Source organism: Tursiops truncatus, chromosome 13 (assembly GCF_011762595.2).
Source record: "Tursiops truncatus isolate mTurTru1 chromosome 13, mTurTru1.mat.Y, whole genome shotgun sequence".
NCBI classification, from domain to species: Eukaryota; Metazoa; Chordata; class Mammalia; order Artiodactyla; family Delphinidae; genus Tursiops; species Tursiops truncatus.
The window spans coordinates 69,810,651-69,829,297 of NC_047046.1; the positions used below are offsets into that span (position 1 = coordinate 69,810,651).

At 42.6% G+C, this 18,647-nt stretch overlaps 1 protein-coding gene across 21 annotated transcripts in view; it reads right to left on the reverse strand.

Annotated features, from left to right (window-relative positions):
- TCF4 (transcription factor 4) overlaps positions 1-18,647 on the reverse strand; it is a 360,920-nt gene that overhangs the window by 160,692 nt on the left and 181,581 nt on the right. The window contains exons 1-2 of one of the 21 annotated variants that reach the window (XM_073790757.1): positions 17,060-17,149; positions 16,849-16,965 (exon numbers count right to left, since the gene is read on the reverse strand). The exons of 16 other annotated variants lie outside the window; for them this stretch is intronic. In XM_073790757.1, the coding sequence (XP_073646858.1) occupies positions 16,849-16,965; positions 17,060-17,134 (192 nt within the window). In that variant the 5' untranslated portion in view covers positions 17,135-17,149. Of the gene's footprint in view, positions 1-4,979; positions 4,998-16,266; positions 16,697-16,848; positions 16,969-17,059; positions 17,150-18,647 lie in introns of those variants that run through there. 4 more of the 21 variants (XM_073790758.1, XM_073790756.1, XM_073790759.1 and 1 more) reach the window with 4 other exon arrangements.

The following is an 18,647-nucleotide window of genomic DNA, read 5'->3' on the forward strand; positions in this document are numbered from 1 at the left end:
ATACGCTTCTGCTTCTGCCTAACCCCACCATGAAACACTGGGTGTACCCTGAAAACGAGTTTTTCATCCTATCACATAAACCCAGATCAACTGAAACGCCATGGGCCAAAAACTACCAAGACATTTTACACTATACCAGCTCAGTTCATCAAGACATTGGATCTCATGTTTTTCTCAACCTTAGATGGCCAGGTAGTATCCTCAAAAAGAGACTTCTTTTTGGCCAAAATATCCCAAACCGAGATGGCCAATGGGTTAATGTTCTTTTCTGAGCTCCTCAGTTATGCTGCTTCCTGTGTCTGAGGGCTGGCAGGCAGGGCACCCCTGTCGGAGCTGCAGAGAACTCTGCACATATCTCTGCTGTGTTCAGTCAAAATGAAAAGAACACAAGATGGCCCTCTGACACAGACAGCTGTCGATTAGAAGGCACACTCACACCTGGCCGGACAATGAGCGGCAGCGGAGGTGACAAGCGCTTAGCTAATCAGCTTGCCTATAAAACCACAGCCCTTCCCAGCACTACTCACATCAGCCCATGAGGCGACAGCACGTACAGTCTGCAGCTACCCTGTTCTCAGTCTCTACGTGTATGTGTCTCTCTCACTCGCCCACCCCTGTGTGATGAGGTCTGTGAGAAAGTCTCAATACAATATGCATAAAAACAAAAATCAGGGCTTCCCTGGTGGCGCAGTGGTTGAGAGTCCGCCTGCCGATGCAGGGAACACGGGTTCGTGCCCCGGTCCGGGAGGATCCCACGTGCCGCGGAGCGGCTGGGCCCGTGAGCCATGGCCGCTGAGCCTGCACGTCCGGAGCCTGTGCTCCGCAACGGGAGAGGCCACAGCAGTGAGAGGCCCACGTACCGCAAAAAAAAAAAAAAAAAAGTCAGACCAAAGGAAACTGATAAACAAGAATAGGAAAAGAAATCCCTGCAGCGAAATGAACCAAAAGAAAACAAAGTGATAGACTAACCTATTCAGAGCTGCTTCACACTGATACTGACATAGCGATAGCATTATAGGTAACCAGACATATGTATTAGACAAGAGGCAAAATGATCCGCCCCACCTCTTCCCCATTCTCCATCTTGTCTTTTGTCCCTCTAGCCACCAGAGAGAGCAATTTGGGGCTAGATCCTGGTAGAGGAGGCTGAAATTCTGAGCTTTACCAAATATTTAAATATTAGGGGACTTCCCTGGTGCCGCAGTGGTTAAGAATCTGCCTGCCAATGCAGGGAACACGGGTTCGAGCCCTGGTCCAGGAAGATCCCACATGCTGCGGAGCAACTAAGCCCATGCACCACAACTACTGAAGCCCGTGTGCCACAACTACTGAAACCCCGCGCACCTAGAGCCCGTGCTCCACAACAAGAGAAGCCACCACAATGAGAAGCCCGTGCACTGCAACAAAGACCCAACGCAGCCAAAGATAAATACATTTATTTAAAAAAAATTTTTTTTAATAAATAAATAAATATTAGGAGTGGGGGTAGGGTGGAATGAATTGGGAAGTAGAGCTGAAGGGAGAAACTCAGGGGATCTGGAGACAGGAAATGTTGAGTTCCTCAAATCTTCCACTGATTTTCTTAATTAGCTAACTCTTTAGCTCAAAGATATTCCCTCTAAACTAATAAACAAATGCTAAATTCACTAAGGAGCTACCTTATGAGCCTGACAGATATTTTTACCCATTGATAGTCAAAATACCAATCTCTCTCTCTCTCCTCCCTGCTCTTTTACTTCTCTTTGGTTTCTAGAAGAACAGCTGGTTGGAAGCAGCGAATCAGGAAGCGAAACAAGGGGAGACAGGCAAAGTGGATACAGAGTCGAATTTGTGGCTGTCCACCTGCAGTCTGGAAGCTGAAACAGCAGCAGTCTACTTTAGATAAAGACGAGTTAACAAATTACTACCTCACTGAAGGGGACCTTCAGGTAGCAGAGACCTTCCACAGCCACCCTGTGTTCTGACCACTTTCATTTGACTCTTCTTCCTTAGATCCCCCAACCAAGAGTCCAATCCGCCTGCCGCGCCGAGAATAAAACCCCTCAAGGTTTTTATAAAATCATTTTTAAAAGATCATGAAAGAGTGAAGAGAAGTGGGAAGAGGAGATACTGGGGATGAGTGTCCTTCGTCTTTTGAGAGTCCAAGAAAGAGTCCAAATTCAAGGCTTTTCCAGCTCTGCTCCAGCTCCAAGAACCTTGGAGGTACCTACAGTTGTCAAAGCCCGGACAAAAAAGGCAGTAAGACCATCAGCACAGGGCGACCCTGTGGCAGAACGTCCGCAGGGCCACTGTCTTCTTGCTCATCCCGGGAAGACAAAGCTGTCTTTCTTTGAGAGGAAGTGTGAGAAGCTACTCAACCTGCACCTGCAATCGTAACCAACAAGCAGGAACAGTTCTAGGACAGAGCCTGAGACTGGCCACCGTCTCTCCAACACCAACACCTACAGCTTATCAGTCAAACCAGAACAGCAGGCCCTGCCTCCTGCCAGCTGCCAGGTAGCTCAAGAAGCAAACTGGGTCCCCACCCAGGGAATCCCTATGGCAGGGTGAACGGCCATGTCACCAGGATGCTAGTCAGTTGGTGAGTTTCTAAGGGCTTGGGACACTTCTGCTCCCTCCTCTGCCCATGCTGTTTAAAGGCTGTATTAGCATCCACATAGACCCCACCCATGGACACCAAAATGCACCAACATCACACGGCCTTGGACTCTCAGATCACTTCAAACTCTTCACCACTGTTCCAGCTAATACCAAAATGGGCACCTTCCGATAGAAAGCTTTTTCCCCCTTACGAAATCTTTGCTAAGCGTAAAAATTCAAGAAGCAGAACCACTATAACTTCTGGGTCAAATGTCAGTTTGTGATATATAATATTGTAGTTTTCCCCAAATTTCATCAGCACTGAGTATTTCTAATATCGAATTCGGCCTTTTATTTTTAGTTAAGAAAGCGATGCTTACCATGAAAAAAGAATCAAACAATACCGCAGTACGTCAAGGAAAAAGAAAAAGTATTTTGCATACATATGAAAACCAAGGAGGTCATTCAGGGCAAACCCAGTTCTTCCCTGTACACAGCTCAGAGCAGTGATGGGAGCAGCCCCTGGGCCACGTCACTCCCCTATCTCTTTCACCAGCTGGAGCTCTCTTTTACCAGTTGAAATACTGCGAGGGTCCAGCCCACCGTCATGCAGTCTCCACTGTCCCCTGGGGAGATGGGGACCAAAGGGGTGCTTGGAACAGCAAGAGTAGCCACATCACAGAGGCTAAGGGAACACTGGCTTGCCACCTCAGGCATCTCTTCTTGGAGCCTTGGACATCCAGGCACCATTTTAACGTCAGAACAGAAGAGGGAAGAAAGCAATCATTTCCCCAAAGGAGGAAGTTATTATTAAAAAAAAAGCCCGGAGGACTTCCCTAGTGGTCCAGTGGCTAAGACTCCACACTCCCAATGCAGGGGGCCCGGACTCAATCCCTGGTCAGGGAACTAGATCCCACATACCGCAACTAAAGATCCTGCACGTGGCAACGAAGATCCCGCGTGTCACAACGACCCAGCGCAAACAAATGAATGAATGAATGAATGAATATTAAAAAAAAGAGCAAGAAGAAAAAGAAAAAGCCCAGGCTCTAGAGAAATCAGGACTGGAGGGAGGTGGACCACCTAACTGTCCTGCTCAAGTGCAAGCCTAGTTCAGACTTTCATGGAATCCTGCCTTTGTTGCTCTGAGGCTTTTCATCTGTAAGCTCATTCCACATCTTCTTTCTCTCAAGAACACGGCACGTGCGTAAGCTCTTGTTTGTGGCAAATGGACCTTCTAGGAATCACATGTATTGAAAATAAGAGTATTGACCTTCCCGCTCGGCCAGGCTCACAGTTTGGTTCTGACCAGAACAAGGGCCATCTCATCAGTCCTCTCTCTCCAGTTCCATTAGGGCTGCCTGACACCCTATCTTGCACACTTGCTTCTTAGTTATTGCAAAGCTTTTACATATTTAGGGATCTTTTCCATCAGAATATTCTGGAATGGCTAGAGGCTCAGACACATGAATGATATCTGCTCACATGTGCTTTTTATCCAAGTTCACAGCTCCTGGTCACTGAGGGTAAACAGTGTTATCAGTGATTATTATGGATTTAGTCAAGTATGTTTCATTCCTGTCATTCATGAGTACTTGTGTTGGCTCGTATTTACAACGTCGGGATTCCGTCACTTTGGTAACCTTCTGAGACGACGTTTTTCCAGTGTTACAGTGACATTTCAAAAACTCGGTATTTACAAGCAAACAACATCCTCTGGCTCCACGACAGCGCGATTCGTGGTAGCGGAACAAAGGGACACTGGTCTAGAAATTTCTTCAGGATGTATTTCCAACTACTTCTGGCTATCACTTCATAGTCTAGGGTGGCCCCGTGGCCTTTGGAAGAAAGAGGCTACAAAGACATCAAGTAAAATTTCAGTGTTACCTGAGACTGGAATTCTAACTTTTGTGTGGGTCCACGTGAATGAAGTCTGCTGTGTGATGCTGAGAAGTCTCTTAACATCTCTGAGCCTTAGTTTCCCATTTGCTACTAAGCAGCATTGGGCACCAGGTGACATTTAGGTCCTTTCTTACTGTAACAATCCATCCTGAAGATTTCAAAATTATACACAGACATAAAACTCATTATCATCATTTTTTTTCCATGTCCTACCTCAAGGTTATGAGGAAAAGAATCCTGTGCAGGAAACAGGGAGAAGCAAACCATTATCTACTCAACTCATCCACTTCTTCCCTTTTCCTACCCACCCTCTGCCAAGCAAGATGGACCAGGGACAGTGAAGGAGGATGAAACCTGAGTGACAGAAACACAGTTGGTATTACATTCACCCCTGAGCTTCAAAGCCTTTCCATTATCAGGTGGACCACGGTCCTTTCAGCAGTGGAGTAGAGAGGTACTACCACCGACAGGTAACAGACAACGCAGGAAATACGCACCACACTGTATGCGATTTGTAGTTCCTTATGGGAGACATTCAAAATATTCTTTCTTGGCCCTCGAAGGACAATGCTCTTGATATATAGACTGTGGAGGTCATCATATCCTCTTTAGAAACGCAGTCTTTCCTACTGACAGAAAGAGGTCTCAGTGCAGGAAGCCGGATGATACCTAAGTTAACAGTGAGAAGAGAGCTAGAACCATCTATGAGAAGACCCTGTGGGCTACTGGCGATCACAAAAAGCTTCACCAACTTTATCCAGGGATAAAGAAGCAATAGAGAAAATGACAAATCTGGAGCCAAAGGACTTTGTCCCCTAGTCCCACCTCTGCCACCTACTATTAATAGCGACAAAATCGCTCTGAGTCTCTGTTTCATTATCAATGAAATGGGGATTAAAAAGAGTTCCTACCCCACTGGGGTCACAAGTTATATAACTTGTTATTGTTGTTGGTTCATTTATTCGCTTACTCATCCATCCACTGACTCTCAAGCAAACAGAGTGTCCCCTACGAGGCATTCGGGAGAGAGTACAGGCCTAGTCCTGGGCCCTCTCTGCCCGTAGACAGCGTGACAACGCTTGGGAGAGCACAGTGCATCAGAGGCTACCCAAGCACGGAGGAGGGCCCCCTCCTTCTGGCCTGGATAGAACAATGCGTGAGCTGGATCCTGGACACAGAGTGTGAGTTATCTGGTAAAGGAATATAAGGAGAGGAGAATGAGAGGCAGGATGAAGATATCCCAGGCCAATGGAAGGGCCCTTGTAAAGACAGACAGGACCGTGCAAGAGCCCTCAAGGGCAGCGCGGGCAGCTCAGTACGGCTGGAACACGAGATGTGAGTGGTGAGTGTGAAGGCCAAGGCTGAAGGCCGAGGCAGGGGCCAGGCTCTCTAAATCCCGTTCAAGACGCTAAGGCTGGGTCCCCAAAGCCATGGAGGGATGCTAAGCAAGGGCATAACAGCACTGGGGATTTTTGGAGACAATCACTCCAGCAGCCTTGTGAGAGTGGGAAGGTGGAGGTGGAGGGAAGTGGAGGGGTGGGGACAGCAACAGTGGTGACGGGGATGCGGGGGACGGAGTGGGTCTATTGCTATAGGAAGCAGAATGGACCAAATCTGAAAACTGCGGGCTTATGGGGTGGGGGAGACAGGATAATCTAGGACGGTGGCTGGGGGACAGTCACCAAGCCAACAGACACAGATGGAAAGACTAATCCTGAGAGGAAGTTCAATCAATAAAATTCAAGGTCAAAAGCACAATACCTGAGGTGAATTATCTCATCGGTAACTGCCAGATTTTACTCTAGCCCCTTGAAAAATATACCCGAATAGATGTGAGAACGTCAATGTGAAAAGTTATGTGTTAGCGCCTCAGGTTAGGTGACTACGCTATTATTAGCTCAAGCCCTCTCCCAAGACAGTGATATCATGACCTTGGGGGTGGGGGTGGGGTGCTATTTCACGATAAATATTTATTAAACACCCAGCTGAAGGTGTGGTGGAATGCAGTATTGTTGAATGTTCTGATATGTTCCACTTGCTCACTAAGGTTCTACAGAGCTGACCTAGGATGTCTGCATTCTATTTCTAGAACAATACGTGTAAGTATCTAGAGCCCTGATCAAATGATCTGCGCCAGGTAACTAAGAGGACAGAGCGGACGGACTCCACAGGAGCCTCCAATCTTGGTTCTGTGAGTAGATCTGCAGGCACACTATGAAATTTGAGGGGGTAGTAGAGTTAGCTAGGGTATGGTGAAATGAAAATCTGCTTTGTAATGAAGTAGGAAACGGAGACAGTCTGGAGTCCACGAATGATAGGGTGGATGTGTTTTCTGCCATAGGGAATAGAGCAGAAGTTCTCCTAGAAATAAAGCAAAGGATAATCCCTTTCCCGACACACGAAACACCAAACTTAAATATTCTTTCCATTGAGAAAATGGCACCCACAATTTGCACTCTGAAAACATATCTTACTTGGTAGCTAAGTGGGAGTAGGAATGAGAGAAAGTGGTCCATATTAGTGACTCCCTGGCTGAGACAGTTAAATGGCAGAGATGCAGGAAGACTCCTTGAGGGACAACGTCAGTAGCAGCAGCTGTTGACACTCTTCTTTGTCACATGTCACTGTCCACAGCAAATCTTTTACCACCTCTGGTGTTATGTCGTACCAGTCACTCTACACATGACAGTTCCGAACTGCAGAGCTCAGAGTGACAAACAGACTTCACAGTTCAAAAGTACTGGTAATAGATCTTTCCACAGGAGTGAATCACATCCAAGGAAGAAAAAGTTGAGTTGATGGGGACTTCAAAGGAGTGGTATAGCCTGAGTCAAGTTGTATTCTCCAACTTGTGCATGAGTTGTGTGTGAAAAGTTTGTTTAGAATTTATAATGCATTTTTCTACTAAAAAAACTTATAAAGTTGAAATACTTCTAAGATCTTGAGTTCTGATTCTCTTGGGGTTTTAGAACTTAATTGTAAGCAATGACCCTAAGACTCTAGGATTCAGGCTTGTGCCCACACTAGGCTTTGAATCCTGTGAAACGTAAGAGGTGCAGAAAATATCCTAGTTGATCACAGACTGAACAAAATCTCGTAGGTCCAGGCAGCCCCCAATGGAACCAAATAACCATTGGTTTTAAGCAATATTCTTATCAAAAAAAGAAAATTCATCATTGAAACATGCAACTATTTTTAATCTGGACTGGTGATCAATAACACTACCTGATTTTCTCTCTTCTCTACGGTAACTATCACTAACATTTTTCTCTCACTTCATCCTGTGAAACCATCTACCTTTCAACTGTCATGAGAGGATATTTTCTGAGTCTAAACTCGCTTTGGGTCAGGGACCCAGCTCTCATTCCCTTTCACATACAGTCCTTTTGAAGAGCACAAAACATGCTTTCTATGATACCATGTAATGAGTAACCTTCATATTCTCCCAAAAGGGTACATAGTTTTCTTCCTATCATAGAGTCGGCATGTTGTCTTTAGATTTTTCCATGACTATATGAAGCAAATTTATAAACGTTTCTTCTTAGATATTCACTGTAAGAGTAGCATGATTAACCCATGATGAATAACTATTCATACTCACTACTATATAACCATGTAATATATATTGACACCCTACATACCTTAAGTGGGAATAAGGTTATGCTTAGTTTATTTCAGTGAATATTTTACTATTATTTCTGTTTGGATAAAAATTATTTTATAGGCATCATTACTGACCCAATCTTCAACAAAATATACATGTTAAGGTAAGGGATTTAATCCAATAGGAATCTACGTATATATGACTTGTATGACCTACTAACTCATTCCCTCTTCATATTATTTCCTATTCTACTATTAGGATGATCAAACGGATCTCAGAGAGGCTTGTAAAAATCTCTATGAAAGCACAAAATGAGTTAAGGTTTTGATCGCGATTCTGTAACCTTTATTTTTATTTAATAGTCACTTCAGAATTAGAGGTACATTTTAGGATCCTTTCCCTTTGACTTTATTTATACCGTGTTGATGGTAGTCAGACTCAATGTTTCCTTCCTGTAGCTTGTGTGGTACTTTTTTTTTATATGTAAAGATGAAGGGAGAAGGAAAACAAAAGTAAGAAAAAAATGAAAGAAACTTACCATCAGAGTATGAGAAGAGCTAGCTACTTAGCTAAATAAAAATAACATATTTAGTGATTTGTAATATAAGAATAAAATGAACTCGCTGGGTCTCAGGAGGTCTGCAATATGCAAAAGGTATCTTGCCAATTTAATTGAGGTAGGAGTTATTTAATTTTTTACAGGTATAGTTTTCAATAAAACTACATATGCCTATAATACTGCAATGGCAGATGTGTCTCGATTATTAGAGGTGGGCTCAAGGGAATATATACAATGGATCTTGAAATCTGTAAGCAGCTGTTTGGGGGGGGGCGGTGAAATGATGGGGGAGGGCACTGTACCACACACATGTTCCTTAAGTGCAGCGATGTTTTGTTATTTTACTGCAGGTGTATTACAGAGATGAAATTTAATAACTTACTGTATACAATACCAATAAAACTGAAAAGATTCAGTGCCCTGCTGTTCATTACTGTGGTACAAATGAGCCCGAATTATTCTGTGTGCATGCACGGGCAAACCCCGACACAGAGACCCCTACGTCTAGAGCTCTGGAGGATGGCCACTGCTTGAAAAACCTCAGGGATGTTCTTCCTTAATTGCTTTCTTATCACTGAACTCTCATCCCAAATTCACGTAAACGTGACTTTGAGGTGGGTTAAAAATAAGATATATTTGGTATTTTTTTTTAATGTCATAGAAAGCCTTCTTCACCAGAAGAGGTCTTTCGAAGGGACGGGTTAATGGAATGAAGGGATATATAGATTTCCTTAAGTACCATAAGAATGTTAATATATTGTGATAATATTTTCTATTCAACAGAATCTAGGGAAGGGCTAGTCTAAAGATGCTATCCCATCAAAATTTGACCTCTCCCTTTATTAAGTACAAGAAATGTCTGATAAAGACAAGCGCCATACTGTGAAAAAACGTGTGTGCATCAGAAATGCTAAAGCAAATGCAACTACGTGTTAGTGCCGGTTTTCTTCTCCCAAGAACTTACTGCTGTCAGATAATAAATAACACAATGAACATAAAAGGTACTTGCTTTAGGAAGCTCGGTTTAGTTTATCTGTGAGTGAAAGCATCTGTAAAGAAATCCACATAAACATTGAGAACACACACGCTCAATTTTTCAAAGGATGGGGTTCTTCAATTCTAAGCAGGTTACCACTATCAGGCACAGCAGCAGACTCAATATCTGTCCCTTTCTTAAATATTTACTTCTAAAAAGATTATGGGGTTTTGTCGGTAACTTGCAGTGTTCCCACTATTTTAACTTGGGGTTTCAGTTTTAAGAGTTTCAGGAGACATTTCCTAATGATGGAACCATTTCAAGTATGATCACACACAGAGGAATAAATGTTTCTGCCATTTCATATTGAAAAGTGAAATTCAGCATTCTTCTGATGCTGAATGGTGAGTCTACTGTCTTTTTTATGGAAAGAAGCTATAGGGCTATAGTGACTTCTACAGGATGGGTAGATATATTTCAGCATTAAACTTTACCAAGTACACCTCAATTGCTCAAAAACAATTAAGTCAATTGTTTGTTTAGTCATTAACTGATTTTCCCTTTTCTCTTTACATGTCAAAAGTATAAAGATGAACTGTAGTCCTAATTGCTAGTGGTTATTAAAAACCCCTCAATACTTTTCATAAGAAAAGAGAAGTTAATCCGAATATTCTGGTGAAATTTCATTTAGGATATGAGGACACCATGTTTTTGGTGTCTCATGAATCATCTCAAAGCAATGTCAAAGGTTTTTTATGTGTTACCTGTCCTGAACTGTTTAGAAAACTTGCCTATACTCCTAACACATATTTGTCATTTTATATATGACAAAGTGAGTTAAATGTCATAAACAAAAAAATTATTGGGTCACATTTAAAAGCCTGCTAAAAGTATTGATTTAGAACTTTCTATGTAGTTCTTGTATTTGGGGAACAATAATTTGATCTACGAGGAATCCAAATTTGTGTAATTGCAAACCATATTCTGCCTGCATTGCACAGAAAGGAAGGCCCAAATATAGTCCATACATTTTTAAGAAAGTGCTCGTGCTGTTGCTAAAATGTGAATTGGCATATTCTACCCCAGCCTTGTCACAGGAAATCTTCATTGGTTTTAATGAAATTGCACATGCTAATTCTGAAGATGTTACAGAATAGATTATTCATACAGGCACATGTGGTGTATTTAAAAAAAAAAAAACAGAAAAAAAAGGCTGGGCTGTAAGGAACCGTGTGGCCTGCCCTCTTCTCTGCCTTTCCAGCCGTGTTCAGGGTTGACCCTGAGAAGCTACTCCATTCTAAGCAATGTGTTAGACCCAGATTCTCCAGTGGGCCTGGAATCTACCAAAAGTGGTTTTCCAGATGGGCTCTCATACAGACCTACCTGAGTTTAGAAACCTCACCATGAGCTCAGGGCTCAGGGAACCCAAGTTGGAAAAGCACTGGCTTTAAAACCAGGCATTTTAAAGTCCAAAGCCTGGCTCTGAAACTTAGCTAGGGTGAGATCTTGGGTCTGCTTAATTTTTTTTTTTTTTTGCGGTACGCGGGCCTCTCACTGTTGTGGCCTCTCCCGTTGCGGAGCACAGGCTCCGGACGCGCAGGCTCAGCGGCCATGGCTCACGGGCCCAGCCGCTCCGCGGCACGTGGGATCCTCCCGGACCGGGGCACGAACCCGTGTCCCCTGCACCGGCAGGCGGACTCTCAACCACTGCGCCACCAGGGAAGCCCCCATTTTCTTAATTCTTAAATGAAGATAATAATAATCACCCCAGGGGTTTTTACTGGCACCTAGTATTAGTCCCCCCAGCTTCCTCTACATTGAGCCCAGACTAAGGTTTAGAAATTCACTCATCAGCCATGTCTGGGTTGTGAGTGGACGTACGGCTCCACTATCTCAGTGATCCTTGATAGAGTTACTTCATCGGGCATCACAGCAACCCACCTGACTCAGTCGGTCAGCCACCGATGGTCAACCTTGCGAGATCTTTAAGAACAATTACTAAAATATAGAGGAGCAATCTGAGAATTTGAGAAAAGCCTTGGTGCTTATAAAAAGATTGATCTAATAGGTGGGGGTACAGAGATTGTCACAAGGTTCCAAATTTCAGCAAAAGAATACTAGAGTTTGTGTACAAGGAAACATAGCCTATAATCACATCTTTCCTCCTGCAATTAAAGCATTTCTGACCATTAGCCTGAGCCATAAGCTATACCTTAAGAAATCTGAAGGATGCTTTAATACTTCCAGTCTCCTCCAGGTAAGGAACCATGTTTAATACAAGGATTATTAACATTTTACTTGTATATGTATGAACACTGAAATTGACAGCACTGAAATGAACAATCCAATAAAGCTCCTTAAAGAAGAATGTCAGCTATAAACGTAGAAGGAATGATGGAGTTTTAAAAAAATCACTAGTTCAAAACCCTCTGGGTTCAGGCAAGTGTCATCAATGCATGCTAAAACCATCCGGTCAAAAATGGTTGGGGAACAGGGATCTATGCCCAGTGCTAAAGTATAAACACAAAGATTGTTTGCTCACTTCGTCCCAGCTTACCTTATAAATACTACCAAATGTAAAATAGATAGCTAGTGGGAAGCAGCCGCATAGCACAGGGAGATCAGCTCGGTGCTTTGTGACCACCTAGAGGGGTGGGATAGGGAAGGTGGGAGGGAGGGAGATGCAAGAGGGAAGAGATGTGGGGATATATGTATATGTATAACTGATTCACTTTGTTATAAAGCAGAAACTAACACACCATTGTAAAGCAATTATACTCCAATAAAGATATTAAAAAAGAAAAAAAGATTGTTTGCTAATTACAAAGGGGAAAAGGTTTCTTTACAATGGACCGACCTGGGGGTCTCCACTTCTACCAAGTGGTTCAAGTCAGTGTTACCAGTAGCAACACATCTTGACATTATACGCCTCCAGATGAAACGCAGTATGAAGCACATAGCATTAACTATGAGATACTCAGGCCTAAATGTTTAACTTCCGTCTGAATCAGCTTTTCAAGCCGAATTTTCAATTTGTAGGCAAGACAAGTGATAGATTAACAAATTAAACAGCACCACAAATAAATAATCCAACAGTTCAAGTAGGGGACATATTTTTCAAGACAACTGGCCTGCTCTCTTTAAGGTAAATATCACTTTTTTAAAAGTTACAGGAACTGTTCTAGTTTAAAAGAAATTCTAAAGAGACACAGAAGCAAGATACAATGCATAAATGCAATGCCTGGGGGGAAAAGGAGCGATGAAAGACATCTTCATGGGGACAAATGAAGAAATTTTCATCTGGATTGGGTATTAGGTTAGGAAACTACTGTTAATTTCTTTAGGGGTGATAACTGTATTTTAGTTAAATAGGCGAGTGTTCTTAATTTTCAGACACATGATGAAAAATCTAGGGGCGAAATCTTATCTGATCTGCCGCTTAAAAACGGGGCACTGAAAAATATATATACTTACACATACACACACCCAAGGCAAACGTAACAACTATTAACAACTGTTTAAGTGGTACTCCATTGTATTATGTTTTTCAACTCTTCTGAGTTTTTGAAATTTTATACTATATAAGATTAAAGAAAATTCTGTAAATTAAATAAATGGTGCTTGATTCTCCCCCTTAACGTCCAGAAAGCTGCTGGTGGGGATTGAAGGGAGGGTATATAAGACCTTCCCTTTGTTTTTCCCCCTTATACCTAACACTTCACTTGAGGGCCAAAAAATATTTGTTCATCAACACAGTGAAAAAATGGCTCCATTCTCCCCTTTGGTGTGTGTTGGGTGGCTGTCGGGAGAGGGGCATACCCATAGCAATGCCCCCACAACAAAGGAGCTGCTGACCGAAAAACAGTGCTTGGGGGCAGAGTCCCGATGGCATCACCCTGCAGATTTGGTCCCTGTGATTTCTGACACCATCGTGATTTAAAATATTCTGTCCCACCATCCACGCCAGCAAATTCAAAAACCACAGGCCTGGAGTCTGACCTTTGGTTCCAATAATGCACCCACTAGAAGGAAACCAAGAACATCTCCAATTCCCTCCTTTGGGAACCTTCAGACCTAGAACAGTGAGGCCACCAGGCTAGGATTCAACACCAAGAAAGTCAGTGACGAGTGACCCTCCAGGATCTGATCTCTATGTCATTCCAGGGTCTGCACTGCACTTTCGAAGGAAGGGCTTCCAAAGGACTTTCTTTAAGAGGGTATGATTTCTGGTTTTCGGAGACAGAAAAAGCGCTGCTCACTGTATGGTTCTCACACACTGCTATTCAGCCTTCACTCTCTCAGAATGATTCCTAAAAGTGATGCTGGGGAAATAAGCCTCAGGTCGTCACAATCCTCACCCTGCCAGGTACAGAATTCATATAGGGCAAGATAGAGCCGACCTGGCCCCTGCCCTCCGGCAGTTTACAGACTCTGGGTGGAGACCAGCATCCAACAAACATCAATAGTGGCACATTCAAAAAGCACCATGAAGGCAAAGCAGAGCGCTAAGGCAGATACATGGATGGAAGAGGTTCCGAGGAAGGTTACGTAGGACCAGGTACGAATGACGGCACACTATAAACAAACATTTAACCATAACGCCAAGTTAAAAACCAAGACGTATTCTGCTTCCACAAGACCTAAATAGCTATTTTCATAAGAAGAGACAAAGGATTTCACAGCTTTTCTGCGTATATCCTTTCTATTTTGATTTCAGATAAGAAACACTGGAAGGGTCCAAAAGTTTTAGAATTAAGGAATTTGTAGTTCTTTTTGTATCAAAAATAAAAAGAACTAAAAGAAGAAAATCCATTCTTAAATGTGTAATTCATTTCAGAACCAACTACAGAGGTTTAATTTCAATGAATCCAAAACAACTTGGTTTGTGAGTGCACTGAATCACATACAGAGAAGACCTTTACGTGTCCTCTGCAGCTGCAAAGTTTCTGCAGTTTAACAAAGGTATCTGAGATTAGGCCTAATTCTTAAATCCCGTCAGTTTTAAGATCTAAACATCAAATAACTTTATCAGCATAGTCCTATTTGATTACTTGCTGAGAAAGAAAAAGAATGTGGATAAGGTTAGAGCCTTGGACTTCACTAGAGAAAACAAGATACGGGCTGGGATATTCAGTTGTGGGGTTTTGTATAAAGATTTCGAGGCATCTTACTGATTTTCAGAATATCACTAATTTTCACTGCCTTTTAAATGAAGTACATATGCAATATATTCCTATGTCTTGAATAATCAAAGTAAGGCAAGAAATCTAAAAGCTTTTTCAAGGTCAGTGGCAACACTAGATTTTGAACACAAGTCTTTAAATAGAGCAGATTCCTATAGAACATTCTAGGAAATCATCAAACCTAGCTGCACATTAGAATCACTTGGGGAGTTGTCAGAAATGCAAAGGCCCAACTCATAAGATGCGATTTTAATTGGTCTCAGATAGGGCCCAGCTCTCCACATATCTCTCACACACACACACACACACACACACACACACACACACACGCACACGCACACGCACACAACCTTGCCCAGGAGATACTAATAAAGAAACCATTGCTTTAGACTTGAGCTATCTCCCAGAAAGAAAAGACAAACACTTCCTGATAATCAATACTCAACTTCCATTTAAGGGGAAAACTTCTGCCTTAATACCAAGCATTTGTGTTGACATCACCACCTCACTCAAAAACAGTAGATCTCGGGGAAGATTAAGAAAGACAAAAAAAGTTTGCAGTCACCAAACATCCTATTCAAAGCAGCAAAAGAGGCCAAAAGTAAATGACATTTTTTCCCTTTTGTCATGCACAGCGAGGCCCATTAGGTATTAGCTATTGGTTATCGTATTAAGATTGGACTATCCTGTGAAAAACTTTATTTCCGCTCATTTTCATTTCGGTCAGACTTTCCATTATAAATTTTATTTTCCCTGCCAGTAAAAAAAAAAAAAAGTAGTATGAGGTTGCAATTTGGCAAGAACATTTCAAGCCTGGGTGTGATTTCCGTACTCCAATTTGATTTAAATTAGTTTTGCCATATTTAGTGAGAACTAAAAAAAGTCCGTTTGGCCACTTTGGTTTCTATGGGTTTATTTTCTATACAATTTCGAAAGGCTGAAAAAGTCACCGAGTTCATTTCTGATAATTTTATATGGAAGTGCATTAATGAATTCATATCATCCCATTACTATTTTCAATGAAAACAATTTAATCGCTAATAAAGAACCCGCCGGCTTTTGTTTCTCAGCTAAGACACCCACTTTTAAAAAGTCCCATGTCTATCACTATTAGTGGTACATCCTCAAGAGACACATGACGGATATGTATTTTTTTAACCTGATGCATTCTGAAACAACAAACATTGCAAAATAATAATTTATTTCTCCAGGACAGCATTTGGCTACCTGTTGCTTACCATCACTATTTCTCTGCACCAAACAAAAGGCTATTGGAACTGGAAGAAGCACGTTCATACGTAACAGTGCTCATCCCTGGAAGTCCACAGGACACACTGTTATAATACGATAAAGCAGTTTTTGGAGCCCCTCAGGGCACAGCATCTAAAGGACTTCCATCCAGCATCTCTATAAAGTAGTAAACACGAGAAAACAAAAAGCTGCCTCTCCACGAGTCACTCACCTTGCCACACAGTGGGGAATCGGTTCAGCTGTGATCTGCTATTTAGACTTGAAGCCCAAGACACCGAGACTCTGCCTTTCTTTTGGGTTTGCATAGCTGGTGTTGGAGACAGGGATTCAAAGAAACAATTCGGCACAAGAGAAACTCACTCACTGGGAGACACACTAGGGTCTGTTCTAGTCTCAGATTTCACCGAAAGCAGAAATTCAAAATATGTACCCTTTTCCTCTCCAGCCCCGATTTCCTTAATCAGGGAATTTCCAAAATTGTGCTCTTTGCTTTTCTCCTTAAGTGATCACACCGTTTATGGACACTGCTGAGCCCAGGCTAAGCAAAGAGAGAGTCGGTCCTTGCAAGACTCACAATCACGAAGCAGAAATAAGGATGAAAGAATCTCCACACTCCACGGCTCTATTATGAAGACTTTTTAAGAAAAGCGGATGCAGCCGTACTCCTGTATACAACAGAATTTTCCTGGACACAAATGTCTCAAAAGGAGACATTCCCCAGGCCCAGACATTCAGCCATCACACGCCAGTCCGTCCACCTCTAGTCCACCCTCTGCCCCTTTCCACTTCTCACCTTGTGTCTGCCAAAAAAATTAACTTCAGTCTCACCCGAGGGAAGTGTTGCCCACAAACCGAGGGAGGGTCTGTGTCCCAGCACATACACTGACAGACTCACGCGGTCTGGATGATGCTTTCACAAGTTAAGGGGCCTCGCGCTTACTCAGCAGAGGAAATCTTTGTGTCTGGGAGGAATCACGCCAATTCCTATTAGGAAGAAAGGATACAGGGGCGAGGAAGCCTATTCTCTCATTGACCAGAAAAAGAGGCCCGTCGAAAACAGAGACCTCTGCCATGACCATCAGCGAACAGGAAGGATGTTGTCAACTTTCTTCTCCCCCAAAACTCAAACGGCCTGTGCCTTGACCCTGAGAAACCAGATACACAGGAACAGGCTCTTCGGCAGGAATTGAGAGCTTTGCACCAGAGACTCGGCGCTAGGAGGCTCGCTGCCGAGCTATCTACCCCGCACATTTGCACTCACATTCCAAAGATGTTTCCGTTGTGCTGGAATGGCTGTAAATTTCTTTCCTGCGGAATTCTTTCCAGACAAACTGCCATAAACTGTACTCTGCAGCTTGTGCAGCAGGAGCGCTTAACCCAGCACCGTTCACCTCATCACAACCAATCTTTCAGATGCCAAGTATGACTGAATGGATGGCTGGGCCGAAGGAGTAAACTTTAAAAATGCAAATCTATCCAGAAAAAACAAAACAAGACAAAACACCACCACTCCACCAGAATTCCGCCTTTCGTGATCCCTGACTGATACCTAAAGGAAACCTTCTCGAGCAGGCTCTATTTAATGACTCAAACTGTTTGCTTACGTTTTCCAGGATCCATGAAACAGGTTGTTTTTTAAAAAAAAATCAAAATGGATTTTTTTTCCATACCATTAAAGAAAACGGGAGGGTGAGAGGGTTCAGGAGAGCAAGCATTCCCTTCCCAGCACGAAAAGAAGGTACGCTTCTGTTTGGGTGAATAATAAAACACTAGAAAGCTTTGAGTCTGAAAGAGGATGATTAAATTCTATCCAGAGTTTTCCAAAGTAAGAAACCCACGCCCTTAGAAAAAGAAAGTCTAAATCTTTAGAGGAAAAAAATAATAATAATAAGATTTGAAACATGTGATTAGTACCGATACTGAAATTAAAAAGAAAGCGTCTATAAAAACTCAATTGTCTTGAAACAAAGCTTACCCTTCTGGCTCTGGATAGTATTTTTAGAACTGGGCTTTCTCTGCAGAGTTGAAAGTATGCAAATGCAGAGTGCCCAGACACACACACACACACACACACACACACACACACACGCTATACCTTTGTATGACACTGGCATTTTATTATTTAATTAAAGTACTCTTATTTTTCTAGCTCACGCATGCTTCCCTTGAGACGGCTTTGCTGTTAGCCTGCTGGCCTTGACTTCCAGCCAAAAACAATTCAGAAACAAAAAGGGACAACAAATCATATTTTCACAGACATTTTTATCCCTCAATACAACCCTGTTTTCACACAACATCCTACAGCCCCTATGAAAACTATAATTTAGGGCAGTAGCCACCCGAACCCAGGATCTGACACATGGCTGCACGAAGCATTTCCAGGCTAAGAAATTCTTAAGTTCTTAATTGCAAATAAACTCTTTTGATAGAACCACTTTACCCGAGATCGCTGGTTTGCAAACAGTGCCACTGGTACCGGCTGATGGATTAAAATAATAACAACAAGCCAGTGAACACAATTCTGATACGATGAGGTGTTTATGACTTCCACGCTCTGTGTTATTTCATTACTTTTTAAAAAGAGACAGGCAT